Source organism: Simochromis diagramma, unplaced genomic scaffold (assembly GCF_900408965.1).
Source record: "Simochromis diagramma unplaced genomic scaffold, fSimDia1.1 OVJJ01000085.1, whole genome shotgun sequence".
NCBI lineage: Eukaryota > Metazoa > Chordata > Actinopteri > Cichliformes > Cichlidae > Simochromis > Simochromis diagramma.
The window spans coordinates 136,181-151,475 of NW_024387315.1; the positions used below are offsets into that span (position 1 = coordinate 136,181).

The 15,295-nt window shown below is 44.7% G+C and overlaps 1 protein-coding gene across 1 annotated transcript; it reads right to left on the reverse strand.

Moving 5' to 3' along the window:
* Nucleotides 1–9,536: 9,536 nt before the first annotated feature.
* Nucleotides 9,537–14,986, reverse strand: LOC120717233. The gene is made up of 8 exons (XM_040005138.1): nucleotides 14,296–14,986; nucleotides 13,850–13,996; nucleotides 13,436–13,617; nucleotides 13,056–13,192; nucleotides 12,841–12,934; nucleotides 11,880–12,054; nucleotides 11,666–11,790; nucleotides 9,537–11,467 (listed from the first exon to the last, which is right to left on the reverse strand). The coding sequence occupies exons 1-8, from the start codon at nucleotides 14,378–14,380 to the stop codon at nucleotides 11,141–11,143; spliced, it is 1,272 nt and encodes a 423-aa protein (XP_039861072.1). The 5' UTR covers nucleotides 14,381–14,986; the 3' UTR covers nucleotides 9,537–11,140.
* Nucleotides 14,987–15,295: the final 309 nt, after the last annotated feature.

Here is a 15,295-nt window from a genome sequence, read left to right on the forward strand (position 1 = left end):
GTGTTCGCGGAGGCAAAGGCGGTGTTCCGTGCCGCCAGTGCCGCGCGAACATCTCCGTTAATCCAGGGTTTTTGATTTGGGAAGGATTTGACTGTTCTGGATGGGACGACATTTTCCACGCATTTCCTGATAAATCCGCAGACTGAGTCTGTGTATTCATCAATGTCTCTGGCGGCCACGTGAAACATTTCCCAGTCCGCGTGATCAAAACAGTCCCGCAGCGCAGACTCCGATTGGTCCGTCCAACAGTGCACCGCCCTCCGGGTTGGAGCTTCCTGTTTCAGCTTCTGCCTGTAGGCGGGCAGGAGCAGGATGGAGCGGTGATCTGATTGGCCGAATGGGGCGCGGGGGAGGGCTTTGTACGCATCCCGGAAAGAGGTGTAACAGTGGTCGAGTAGCCGGTTTCCACGTGTGTTGAAAAGGATGTGTTGATGGAGTTTTGGTGAGACTTTCTTCAGGTTTCTTTTATTAAAGTCCCCGGTCGTGATAAACGCTGCCTCTGGGTGTGCGATTTCCTCGCTGCTGATCGCGCTGTACAGTTCCCTGAGTGCTCGGTCAGTGTCGGCTTGTGGGGGAATGTAAACAGCTGTAATAATCACTGCTGTAAATTCCCTCGGTAGCCAGAATGGCCGGCACCTGAGGTGGATGCAGCCTCTGAATTTGGACAGCCCCGGTTGGGGGACAGTAATAACGGTGACAGCAGAAGGATTTGACCGGGTGCACGTTCGCATAATCACACCAGCTGTTGTTGATCATGAAACACACACCACCGCCTCTGCTTTTCCCAGTAAGATCCTGTGACCTGTCCGCGCGGTGCACAGAGAACCCCGGCAGTTGTATTGCGGAGTCCGGTACTTTGTCCGATAGCCAGGTTTCTGTGAGGCAGATCACGCAGCAGTCCCGCATCTCTCGCTGGAATGAGATCCGTGCCCGAAGCTCGCACAGCTTGTTCTCCAGAGACTGCATATTAGCCAGTAATAAACTGGGTAACGGTGGTCTGTAAGTGCGCCGTCTCAGTCGAACCAGAACGCCAGATCTTCTCCCTCTGCGTCGGCGTTTGCGGCCTCCAGGGCCAGAGAACAAAGGCGTCTCAGGTGAGATGAATGGGGGGTCTGCAAACGGAGTGTCCGTGTTGCAAAACTTGAACTCCGGAAAGTTATAAGAAAGACCGTCTTTTATGTCCAGTAAGGTTTGTCGGTCGTACACAAGGAGACAAGTGCTGCTCGTGAAAAAATAAAGGAAAAGTAAAATTAAACACAGAAGAAAGCCGTTGCTTGGGGGAGCTCGCGACGAGGCTGCCATACTCGGCGCCATCTTGAACCGTCAGTTGAACCGTCAGTTGCCCTCACCCGAAGGTAGGGCGATGATGATAACGCCAGTTTCTCCTGGAAACGGGAGCGGCAGAGGAAACAGAGGGTGTCAGAGCAACAGTGACTGGCCCATCATCCTCCGACCACATTCATGCCAGGCATGAGGCAGTTGAGGGGTGGTCGGAACCAAGCGTAAGGGAGGAAGGAGTACGATGCTGCGACTGCTGCTGCTGCAGTGGGGCGTGAGAGGGCTTGCTTACTGTGACTGAGGCGTGTGGATGAGGAGGTGAAGATGAATTGGGCTAGCTCCCAGGCTTGGACTGCCTCCTTAGCCTGGATCAGCGAACGGCTGAATTCCGAAGACATGGAGAGCTGGTGAAGGTGAGGCTTTCTTTTAAACATTGCTTCTATTGCACTCAGTCCGACTGAAAATGTCTGCAAATCCGAGGCATGGCTAATGCGACTCATCAGTCCGAGGATGCGAGCAAGGTCCACCTCTCTCTCGAGGTGAGCTGAGTCCGGTGGGTCCATATTGTGGTTGCGTCCTTCTGTCACGATGAGCTGTGCGGCTGACAGTGGCTGGACCCAAGTGCAGGACTCCAAGACAAAACATTAACTTAAGACGGCAGTTTCATTTGCTGGCAAGACAAACTTAGCAATACAAAAAAAAAACTCAAACTAGGATTGTTTGATTAGACTAACCTAGGACACAGACTTTCAGAGTAAAACAGGAAACATGACAGACGCGGACTTGACTAGGGGAAACAAAGACATGGGACCATACTTGCCAACCTTGAGACCTCAGAATAGGTAACCTCAGGTAGGTATACATATACATATACAAAAAACTTGAATTTTACAGTGTTTATTTATTTAAAATTATTTATTTAAAGTAAGTTAAATGTCACCGTTATTACTGTCCCCCAACCGGGGCTGTCCAAATTCAGAGGCTGCATCCACCTCAGGACCCGGCCTTCGTGGTCTAAGTGGGCTGGGTCTAGCCTTCAGAATTACATCTCAAGCTCTCTCGGTGGAGTGAAACTCTGCCGTCTACTCCTTGATATCTAAATATAACCGGAAGCTGGCGTAGATTCTCGACCATCTCACACTTCTGTTTAATCAGTTTTCTGTTTGACGTTTATTTAGTTACATTCTCGCCTGAAAATATGCTAAAAGTTTATTTTGCGACTCAAAAAGAGTAATAAGAGTAAAATTAAAAATAAGTAGCTGCCGCCATTGTTGGAAACTGGAATTGGCTGGGCTGTGCTATGAATTCTGGGATATGGTTTCTCATTTTTTGTTGTCCGGGTGGAAAATCAGGAGAAATTCGGGAGAATGGTGGCTGCGGGAGATTTTCCGGAGGGGCACTGAGATTTGGGATTCTCCCGGTAAGTCGGGAGAGTTGGAATGTATGCATGGGACTGGGGAGTCTAAGGAGCTTGTAAAGAAATGCATCTGGACTTCGTTAAAGAAGTCCAGACACAGTGCTCTGTGCAGCTGCAGTTTGCTTCATGTGCCAGAGGCCCACATGCCTGCTGGTTCTGTGATTGTTCTCGCTGGAGGGTCGGAAGATGTTATGAAACGGCTGTGTGCAGGCAGGAAAAGGACCCAAAGTGCAGACTCTGGAGACAAACGTGAACTTAAACAGCTTTAATGCTGAACTCAAAAGGGTAACAAAACTGAGAATACAAAATAAGCTTACGCAGACAGAACACACAGCAAGATGAGGGTAGATAAGGGTAGATCGTGACACGAACAGAGAGAAACACAGGGCTTAAATACACAGAGGGAGCAATCAGGGAATGGGAAACAAACAGATGGCGTCCACGATGGCGTTCACGATGGCGTCCACGATGGCGATAACGTCCAGCCATCGGCCTGGAAAGTGGCCGGACAGGACGAGGACGAGCAGGCCGGACAGGACGAGGTGAGGCAGGGCCAGACGGTGCGGAGACCTCTGGCGTAGACAAAGCGCAACCAGCCCATGCGAAGGCCTCAGGCAGAGACGAAGCAGGACCAGATGGCAGCATGGCAACTGCAGGCAACGGAACAGGTGGTGGCACTGCAGGCAACAGTGTGGAAACTGCAGGAAGTGGCGCTGCAGGCGACTGTGTGGGAGCCGCAGATGGTGGCAATGCAGGCGACGAAGACTGGACGGGCACCTCGGACCCTCCAGCGGAGGCAGAAGATGGCTGGAGCGGTTCTCCAGAACCCCCAGCAGGAACAGACGGTTGGACAGGCCCCTGGGTCCCTCCAGCAGAGACAAACAAAGGCTGGTGCGGTTCTCCAGAACTCCCAGCGGGAACAACAGACGAAGGCCGGACGGGCCCCTTGGACCCTCCAGCAGGAACAGGTGGCTGAACTGATAAGTGAGCTAATGTGTGAGCTATGGACAGAAGTTTCAGATGTGTTGACTGTTGTAAAGATGGTAGTAATGGTGGGTTAGGTGGTAGATTAGCAGGTAGTTGAGCTAATTCTCCTGAGCCTCCAGAACATGCGAAAAACGGCTGGACGGGCTCACCAGAGCCTCCAGCAAGGTCAGAAATGGGTGCACGAGCCTGCTGGGTACTAGCCTCTTCCACCCGAGGAGTAGGTACGGGTGCGGAGGTAGGCTGTGCCCTGGCTAGCCTCGCCCTGGGAACCGGAACGGGCACTGGCGACGGCTGGGCAGCTGCTGTCCCCACCCGAGGAACAGGTACGGGTGCAGGGACTAGCAGAGCCTCAGCTGGCCTGGAAACTGGAGCAGGGATCAACTGGGCCCTAGCCCCCCTCACCCGAGGAACTGATACAGGTGCAGGGGATGGCTGGACCGCAGCCGCCCTGGGAGCAGGAGCACCGGGAGACAAAGGAGCAGGCTCAATGAAAACCAGCTCATCTAAAAAAGGTGTCGACCCTTTCCCACAACGTTTAACAGTCTTTACAGTCTTGGTTTTAGCAGTGTTCATATGATTGTCTTTTCCCAGCTCAGAGGGAGCAGAACGAAAGCAGTCATTATAACTCACCACTGGGAGTTGCTCCGCAGAGACAGAGTGGTGATGCCGTGAGCGCCACCTTCTCCGGGAAGTGGGAGGTGGCAAACTGGGCTGTAAATCCTCGAACGGACCGGGCTGCGATGAGGAAGCAGAGAGTTTGTGAAGCTCAGAACGCTGCAGTCCCATAAAGAGAGCAAAAGACTGTAGCGGAGTAAGTCCAATGTCTGCCGTTGCATAATCCTTCTTCCTCCGCTGCTCCAGCCTCTTGTCGGACTGGTAATCCAGGGGTGGAGGTGGAGGTGTAGTGTCCGGAGAGAATGTGCACGTGCTCAATCTGATCGCCCGAGGCATAGGCGCCGGCTCGGCCATAGCCATGCCAGTCTGGAGGCTGGGGGGCCCTCCCCAAGCCAAACGTGACCCATAGAAGGGTGACTCGAGCTCCCGGGCATGCTTAGCCTCCTGCATCACCCTCTCCTTGAGGAAGGCAGATACTGTGGGTCGCCGATACCACATGGAGTCTGCTGGGTCCATACTCTGGTCGCGACCTTCTGTTATGAAACGGCTGTGTGTTTTATTTGCCTGCCTGCATTAATGTTTGTACTTTGGAAGTTTGTTACTTTGAGTTCAGCATTAAAGCTGTTTTTTGAGTTTACGTTTGTCTCTGGAGTCTGCACCTTGGGTCCTTTTCCTGCCTGCACACAGCCGTTTCATAACAGAAGAGCCACTTCAGCTTTCAGCCTTCGCTGGAGGGTCCGAGGAGCCACTCGCGCCATCACCTATGGTTTCCACATCCTTGTCTGCAGCATCATCCTCGTCTGCAGCATCCTCCTCGTCTGCAGCATCCTCCTCCTCATCTGCAGCAGCATCCTCCTCGTCTGCAGCAGCCTCAGCCTCGTCTGGTCCAGCCTCATCCTCAGCCTCGTCTGGTCCAGCCTCATCCTCAGCCTCGCCTGGTCCAGCCTCATCCTCCCTCATTCTCACCCTCATTTGTTCTGCCCATGTCGCCACCGTCTTCCATGCAGCCAACCTCCGAGAGGGCTTTATGATAGATTAGTGAACTGGCGACCTCCGGGTCGACCTCCAGAACAGTTTCCACGTCACCACTGCCTTCTGCGTGGCCGACCCCCTGAACCGTTTTACTCTGGGCTCCTGTGTTAGCAACCTCCGGGCCGGCCACCTGAACTATGTGAACTTTTGTGCTATCAGCCCCCAGGCCGGTCCTCTGAACAATGTTTTGGACTCTTGGGGGCTCTTGTTTTGCTCTGTTCCATGTTCCATGGCGAATGAACTGAATCATTTCTTTAACACATTTGATTCATCCATGAGGCAGTCTTCAACATCGGCTGCAGACTAACCCACCCGCACTGCTGCTGCACCTCCACCTCTGACACCTAAGCCATTTCACACCTCCTCTACTCACCCTGCTAACCACTCCCCACCCCCAACAACAGCATCCAACACACACTCAACACAAGGCTCCAGCCTGTCTCTCTCAACCACCCAGGTCAGGAGGGAACTGAGGAGGATTAAAGCCAAGAAGGCAGCGGGTCCAGATGGCATCAGCTCAAGGGTCGTCAGGTCCCGCGCAGATCAACTGTGTGGGGTGATGGAGCACCTTTTCAACATGAGCCTGAGGCTGGGGAGAGTCCCACAGCTCTGGAAAACCTCCTGTGTTGTACCAGTGCCAAAGACTCCTCGTCCAAAGGACCTCAACAGCTATAGGCCGGTGACTCTGACATCCCACCTGATGAAGACCCTGGAGCAGCTGGTCCTGGCTCAGTTTCAGCACCTGGTGAGCTCATCACTGGACCCACTTCAGTTTCCCACGTGTGGGACTAATAAAGGTTATCTTATCTTATTTTATCTTATCTTATCTTACTCAGTTGCTGTATACTCCAACACATTCGGCCGCAGCTTTTTAGCCAACAGTCACACAAATAACAACAACAACAACAACAACCTCAGGTCCCGGCATATTTTATACAGGGGGAGGCGTGATGAACTGATGGAGCTCCAGTGTGTGTCAGCCTCCCCTGCAGCCACGCCCAAGCCACACCCTGCCACAGGGGGCATAGCAAGATATAGTCGGCCCCCTACTTCTCTAGCCACCAGGACACTGTGGCACATAATGATTGAATTTGCAGAAAAACTGCTCTTTAATAACCCTTAGTCAGTCAAGCTATTATTTTATATTGTGCTGAATATTCTGTGCCGATAAATGGAAAGCTTTACACTACTGCCCATCATACTGATGCTTTTGGACATTATTTTGACATAATTTGCTGTATTTGCGCCTGTGTGTTTGATCTGTACTATCTGTACTAATGGAAAGCTCATGCCAACACGTTCGTTTCAGTTTACTTTTTATACTGCCAAATAACACAACAGTTACTTAAGCACTTCCTTCCATTCGCTTCCGCTTTTCAGGGTCGCAGGGGGTGCTGGAGCCTATCCCAGCTGTCATAGGGCGAGAGGCGGGGTACACCCTGGACAGGTCGCCAGTCTGTCGCAGGGCTAACACACAGAGACAGACATCCATTCACACTCACATTCACTCCCGCATTCACACCTATGGGCAATTTGTATTGATCAATTAACCTATCCCCACTAACTGCATGTGTTTGGACTGTGGGAGGAAGCCGGAGTAACCAGGGAGAACCCACGCAAACACGGGGAGAACATGCAAACTCCACACTGAAAGACCGCAGCCTGATGGTGGTCTTGCTGTGCGGCAACAGTGCTAACCACCATGTCACCGTGTCCCCTTAAGCACTTTTTGTGTTATATTTAATATTTATACAACCCCCTAAGAGCAAGCACTTTGCAACAGTGGGAAGCACCATGGGAAGCCTCTAGCAGCCTAAACCTATTGCAGTGAAACTAAGTGAGGGTTTAAGGAAAGTTTTAAGCCTAATCATAAAGTATGGGTGTCTGTTTCCTGAATCCAAACTGGGAGCTGGTCCCACATAAAAGGGCCCTGAAAGGGGAAGGCTCAGCTTCCCATTCTACTTTTAAATATCCTAGGAACCACAAGTAAGCGGAATTTATGGTGAAGCAGAGAGAGCGTTTCCGTTGCCTGCTCCAGGGCATGCTTGTCTGTGTACAAAATGTCACTACCAGTCTATGGGTCACACTTGCTCATCCCACAAAGGAGAGTGAAGTTCTGACATACAAAGAGCTGAAGAGAAACTGAACTTTAAAACAATTAAAAATGTCACTGCAACAACTATCTGTTCTTTTTTATCCTTTATTTTTTCATCTTTGAAGTTTTTTTGTGGTTTTCCAATTCTCAGTGAACTCCAATATCACTCCCTGCTCTATTCCAGCCCACATGTCAACCATTGGGCAGCCGTATATGTCATCCACTTCCAGTGACGCGCAATCGGGATGTTTAACCCTTTAAAGCCGGTCGGAGCGGGCACGCTCCGTTTTGCATAACTATTTTTAAATCCCGGGAGCACTGCAACCACATAAGCTAGCGCAATAAATTTTTTTGCATATGAAACCGGAGGAGTTGTACTTACATCTTATGCCATCAGCTTGTCCTAAGTCACAGTTTCCTTCCACATAAAGCTTTGCAAAAACTGCATAAAAAGCACTTGCAGCAACAAAAACATAATATTCCAGAAACACGCTTTGCCGATCCGATCAGCCGTTTGTAACACTTCCTACGTCCATCAGTGCGACCTATAGCATGTCCGCCATGTCCTGGCCGAAACCGGAAGTGATGTCATTTTGCGGAAATGTAGTGTTTTTTTTACTATCAGGGCCTTTTGAGCCTACACAGCAAAATCTCCAGTGTTAATTCAACTCCTATAGTGTTAAAGTTAACACTTTTCCAGTGTTTATATAATTCTCACTGGTTTAGAGTTAAAGTAACACTTTGCAAAGTGTTATTATTTTAACTCCATTGTAGTGTTAAAAATATAACACCCATAGTGTTAAAATTTCACTCTGTATGGTGTGAAGTGTCTTCACTCAGAGTGTAACTACCTAACATTTATAGTGTTGTTTTAGGACACTGATAAGTGTTCACTTTTACACTGGCTTGGGTTAACTCTTTTCACTGAGGGTGTTACTACACAACAACTATGGTGTTATTTATGACACTTTTAAGTGTTTATTTTCACACTGGATTGTGTTGACTGTTTTCACTTAGAGTGTTATTCTGTAACTTTTACAGTGTTATTTTGGCACTTTAAAGTGACATATATGAGCTTTTAAATACTAGTCTGTATTAATTGTCTGAATACAAAAATGCATTAAAGTGCAATTACTGTATGACTACTGTGTTACATTCAGTGAAAATCCTTGTTAAGTCCCTTTACAGGATAAAAGGAGAAAACATAAAATTGGTCACATAAGCATTTTAATAAATATTAAATTCCAAGCACCATACAGCATACGTTCACAACAAAAATAATGGCACAATGTACAGACCATCATCATCACCATAAGCACTTTGCAAATCAAAGGGCTTGTATATTTCAATACAGTCTGCTTTAACAACATCTTTTTCATCCGTTTCAAACACTTTATAAGCATGGCAATGTTCACTGAAATTTTCAACCACAAGCTTCTGAACTATGAAGTAGGTGTGACTATTGACCAAAACTATTGTTTTTATTCTGCAAAACACCGGCATCTCATGTTCAGAACCACAACAAATGACCAATCCTGTTCTGTACTCAGTCCCATTAATGTTAACCCAATTAGCAGAGAAAGCCTCTTCTGCAACAGCAGGCAAGCCTAGGGAGATCATTTCACTATTTTCCTCACTATCAACATCAAATGATTTCAAGGGCCCATACTCAACATGGCTTAAAGGACATGTCTCCCACTTGTATGCTATGGATGTTTGATGTTTTTTGGCAAGTGACACTGTGATGTTCTTAAAGTTCTTAAGGGTGTCTTTGAACACCCTATGTTTAGCCTCACCTCTCATGCTCCATACATGCAATAATGGCCCAATTTTTTCTGATGCAAGTTGGGTAGTGCAACATAAAGTGGTGTTTGGGAATCATGTTCCTACCTGGATACAACAATTTGAACAAGTCATGATGTTCCATTGTTAAATGTTTTAGAAGCACAGTCATGCCATGTGTAACAGATGGAGAGAATATGATGTTAATTATTTGCAACAATAGCAATAGCATAGTCCAGTTCTGATTTCCTTCTGGCACAATATCACCAAAAATTAAAGGAATGTTTCTTATCAGACAAAGAGTCTGAATGGAGTTAAGACCTATACTACTACCACTACTGTCTAAGTTCACCCTTGTTGGACGATTTTTGCTCTCCAAGTAGCCATAGTCAAAAGCATAGATCCGTGACAAAAGAGCAGGTTTCGGCAGAAAATTGTCTGACAGATATTCCAACAGTAACTTTATCTCATATTGTGCTACCCCTTCGAGAATATCATGCATAATGTCCAAGGAAAAGTTCTGGCAAACATGAAAGAATTGAAGAGTGTTCAGTGTAGAATTCTTTCTTAAGCCAAACACATGTAGCTTTTGAGGATCAGATTGCAACTCACTGCAGTGCATTTCAAAAAGTTCTTTCCCTCGTAAGATGATCTTTGGATCATCCTCAGTATACACACTCTGTGCATCCTGTTTTGCAATTAAACACAAACGACAAAAGTAACGTCCACTGAAAGACTCAACAAAACCCAAAATTGAGTGCATCCCCAAGTTGTCCCCAGTTATCTGACATATAGTGCCATGGACCTTTTCAGATGAGAAGGGTAAATCAATGCCATGGCTCTCCAAAAACTTTATGTCATCAATCAGAGGCTGTAAAATAGGATCAAAGCCGTATTTTTTCACATCTTCTGCATGAAACAATGCAACCAAATGAATGTTCATCAATGCAGAATTTAACTTTGGAGGCAGATTTCTGAGGACAAAATAGATTGCACCAACTTTGTGAACACCACGTTTGGAACCAAGTGGATTAGCAGTCTCAAAGTCATCATAATAAAGCTGAATTTGCAAAGAAGTCTGTGGTTTTGAAAACAATGGATGAGACTTATAGTAACTCCCATCACAAAAGTCTTCATATCTGTCTTCTTTTGATACACATGGTTTAGCAAGCAGCTCGCAAATATAAGAATTGCGACATATAAATTTGATTGTTTCCAAAATTGGAATGTACACAAAAGTGTCTTTTACTGGTACCTGGTCATAAGTGCCTGATTTTTTATTTAACCTTGTATCATAGCGTATTCCTAAAGTCTTTTCCACTGGATCCACAATTCCCCATTTTTCACGGAAATATGACTTTCTTTTAGCTTCAGTGTCGAACTTCTCAACTGGATTGTCAAAAGTCTCAAGACATTTTTCCACTGGAGATCTAACAGGATTTTCTGTTGGCACAACGTTCAGTACTTTATGTTTAAACTCACAGTGCAGTCCATCAGCAAAATCTTCCAAATCACAAACAAGTGATGACACAAAACTATTTGCCAAACCACTACCATTGAGTTTACCAATAATTTTAGTGCAAATTGCTTCAGAATTTTTTTTAATTCTTTGACCTGACCCATTGTTTTCAGAACACCCAACCTCTAGGCTCTGAGTAACACTTGTTCCTGCAACTGCTATGTCTGTATCTTGTAATCTGTCAAAATCAGCTTGAAATGACTCTGAGGGTTCTGCATCACCACTTTGACAACAATCTTCATCATGAACACTATTTAAATGTTTTTTTAAACCAGAATATGTAGTGAACTGACGGCTGCAACCATCTTGTGAACAAGCCAACTTAAATTTGGTGCTTGGATAAAAACTGTGACCTAGTCGCAAATGACTTATCAAAGCCTGACTGGTGCTATGCAGAGTTTGACAGATAAAACATTTAAACATGGTTCTCATTCAACATTTTGGCACGCAACTCACGAACACGTGGTGACTCATCTGTTGAGGTGGCATCAATGTTGAATATGGTGGTCTGCACAAAACTGTAGAGATGAACCAGTGACTCGTCGTAAGATAAGTTGAACACGTAGTGGGATTTGAAAAGTTCATCAAAAGCACTGAGTGAGCTGGTGGCTTGGCAGGGGATGAGCTGTTTGTCCACTGCGATGTAGAAGGTGTCAATGCTGTTCTGGGTTCGACCAACAGCGAGGATGTATGGTTGTTTACCATCTCTTGCTTGCAAGTGTTCATCAATGCTGCAGCATGACTAAAAACAAATGAGATATTGACATATAGGCCTAGCTTATACTTGCTGAGTATGAACCATTCATTCAGTTTGACATTATGTGCCTTGCTAACTTATTACAAAATACTAAGACACATACTTCATGGAGAGGAAAACTAAAAAGTGCAAAAACTGAAAAAGTGTTTTGTAGGATTTTAAAAAGTGAGACAACATATTTACCTTGTGAAAGTGCACCATTTTGTGTGCTGCATCAGTTGGACTTATTTTGGTTCTCCTCTTTCGTCCAGCTGTGGGTGGCAAAAGTTGAAGGAGTAGCAGCAGAGAGGCCATGTCACTGTCCCAGTCTGTGTATGGTTGAATTTATAAAACAATTTCAAAATGACAGGTAAAAATAAATATTATTAAAATCAAACAAGCATGGTGCGACGCCTACCATTTGCATCACTCTCTGTTGGTTTCTCAGCAGCTTTTATCAAACGACACAGGTCAGTTGACTGAGTCAGCTGTTTGGCTTCTTTAATAACCTTTGGCTTGAATGACATGTCCCACTTCTCAAGCAACTTGGTGGCTGTTTCAGCACCAAACAGCAGCAGGAAGTCTTGATTGACCTGTTCATCATACACACAGGACATAAAGACAGTGCTCAACATTGTTTACATTGCAATGTGATTTTGACCAATATGGGATATAGCCTGACTGGGATGACCAATGATCACATCTTTTACTGTTGCCATCCACATCAGCAAAACAAAAAAAAAAGGATTAACAGTTGAAAATATCAAGTGATTTGACTTACTAGTCCTTTGACATCCAAAAAGCGTGGAAATGTTTTTGAAGACATCTGCAGTTCTTTGTGGATCATGCACCAGATCCTGGCGATGTTGGAACGTCATTTTCATCTTCTGAAATACACTTGCTTCATCAGGAGAGTGAACAAGAAATGAGATGGCCTCCTTGCAGGCATCTCCATCAAGTTGCTGAGGCAATGTGGTTGCTAATCTTCTGCGCTTAGGCCCTTGTTCTTGATGTACTGGGACTTCCTTCACTGGCCGTTTGGTTGTAGACCTGGACATGGTTTTGAGGCGCCACGCTACATATCCAGTGCCTTTCACTCCGTCGTAGAAATGCTCCTGTCACATTTAAACATAGATGAAAAATAAACATCAAATGCGATCTTACAGACTTTGCAGATTCAGCAAAAAGAAACCCAAGGACTATTATCATGTAACAGGTGCAATACATGTTAAACAACATCCACAATTTCAATACAGTTTTATGACAATAGTTATTACAAAAGAGGAATTAAGATTTTTCTTTTAAATCATTTAGCTGATGTAATTATTCCATGATGAAAACTAAATAATGTGCTGTTTTACAATCACTGCATGACTTACATAGCCGTTTGGAGAAAATGGATCCTTCAATGAGGGAAAGAGTGTAATTATTCCAAGGGCATATTTCTCCTTTTGCTTACGGGAGGGAATTCTGCTATAGAGGAAATACAATTGACAATGTTAAATCAGAAGTATGTGTCTTTACTGCAGTATACATTACAAGAATATTCCATATGGCCCATCTTTACTTTTTTATTAGGTACTATTACTCTTACCCATGTCTCTCAGTCATATCACTTGCCAATATGTTAACAAGCTGCCGCCGGGTGCGGTGGCTCAGTGAATTTTCGGCATTGTATTCTTCAAGAATTTCCTCTCCACCAGGTTTCCTAGTCAAGGCATTTTTAACCATCTGCTCATATAAAAGGGAAAATAATAACAATAAAAACTTGTTTGTCAGTAAAGGTGAAAGTTTAGAGGAATGTCAACAAACCTGTGAAAGACATATCTAGCAAGAAGCACTAACTTCTACTAACATTTTTTCATACAGGGCAAGTTGGGAACCACCATGTTTTGAATTTCAATTTGTATAACAATCTACAGTATAAATGGTGTCAACTCAAAAATACAAAAGACATTTTCTGTTCTCAATTACCTCTTTTGCAGCCTCTGACACAGAAACATTTGGTGCAGAACTGTCTTTGCTGGATCTACTGCGGCCTGCAGGAATGCCCTTTTCCCTGAGGTCACTGTCACTTGATGAAAGTGATATAGTGTCCGTGAGGGAAGATAATGTATCCGAGGAGGATGGTGTGGAATGAGCTAAAGGACAAAAATCTTTGGGAGAGATGATTTGGTTAACTTTCTTTAGGCTACTCCACAATGCCATTAATAACACAATTTCAATGTTCATGTTCAGACAACATTCTATACAAATATGACCCAGCCCTGTCCACTGTCATGTATATTGCATGAAGACAGGTCAATGTCATCTGCATCAAGAGCAAAAGAACTTGGCTCTACATTGAGTGGGCTATACTCTGAAAATTTAAGTTATGATAACATTTACCTTCATCTGAAATCTTTTCACGTATTGTCAGGCATAGGTCTGGTTGGGCCTCCAGTAACTCCAGAAAAATGTCTTCTTCGACAGCTGTGTCAGTTTCATCGAAAATATCAAGGTCAGCAGCATCCGGAAGTCCAAACTTGGTTTTGGCTTTACAAAAAGATAAGCATAATGTCACCTAAAACGCCTGAAAAACTTTTTTAAAAACTAATTTTGACTTTTTTATTTAGCTAATATTTATTAACAGCTGTTTTACCTGTCTTTAAAATGGTTAAATTAGACAAGTCTGCAGCAACAATATAGGCCTAGGCCTACTGCTCTGTACTGTTTTTAATGTCACACATTAAAATAAAATGTGTTAACATTTAATTCGTTTTTTAAATAGATGAGATGCAAACATGATGAACTGATACATGTGCAACAAATTTTGTTCTGCCAGGTTATCTTACCTTCACTGATGAATTCTAGATAAGTGAATCCTGCGTGCAATTTAATGTACTTCTTTACATTGAGGTATTTCACTTTCAGCAACATGTCTTACAACAGCACCTGGTGGAGAGAAGGGGGCACAGAATATTTTTTACCATATATTTAAACCATAGCTTAAGTGGCAACAAATCCGGACAACTTTAAGAAAATATTAGGCTATACATTGTGTGATGATCTGTGAAGGGGTGACAGACCACTTCAACCTCAGGAACATAATTTGGCTTCCCCCTGCGCACTAAAATAGCTGAACTTGGGTACACAGAAATAGCATCCAATGAATTATCCACCCATCCACATGTTTATAAGACGACAACGGCGATCTTCTCGTCTGCACGCAGGCTAGATACTTAGTTCTGCTATGTTGCGAGTAAATCGCTGTAGCCTACTTGGGGAAAAGCATCTCTGTTTAAACCATGTCAGGATGATAATCCACATAAAATTTCCTGTTGAACGCACACCTGCCTTCATCACGCTTTCACTTATGACAACAAATATCCCTTATACTGTAAATTAATGAGTGCAAGTCTTACATTTATATCGGGAGTTTCTGACACATGCACAGCCGTCTGGCTAGTTGCTACTTTGTGGTGGTTGTTTTGTGACACGACATGCTAGGATTATCAGTGGAGGCGATGTCAACGACCCTCAGTCGTTATACCGCTTGGTCTTAAACACTGGATGGTAGCCTATTTCACTAAAACTGTAGAAAAGGGGAAAATGTTCCCTTAGATTAGGCCTACTACAACATAGGGCTGCTCGATTATGGCAAAAATGATAATCACGATTATTTTCACTGAAATTGAGATCTCGATTATTTGACGATATTTATTTAACAATAACAATGTATTGAATAATGACTTTAAAGATTGTCAAAAAAGAATATAAAATAGTGTGCAAATACTGATAACAGTGCAAATGTTTGCAATATAAAAAATAAATGAAAAATGTAAACATCTATGT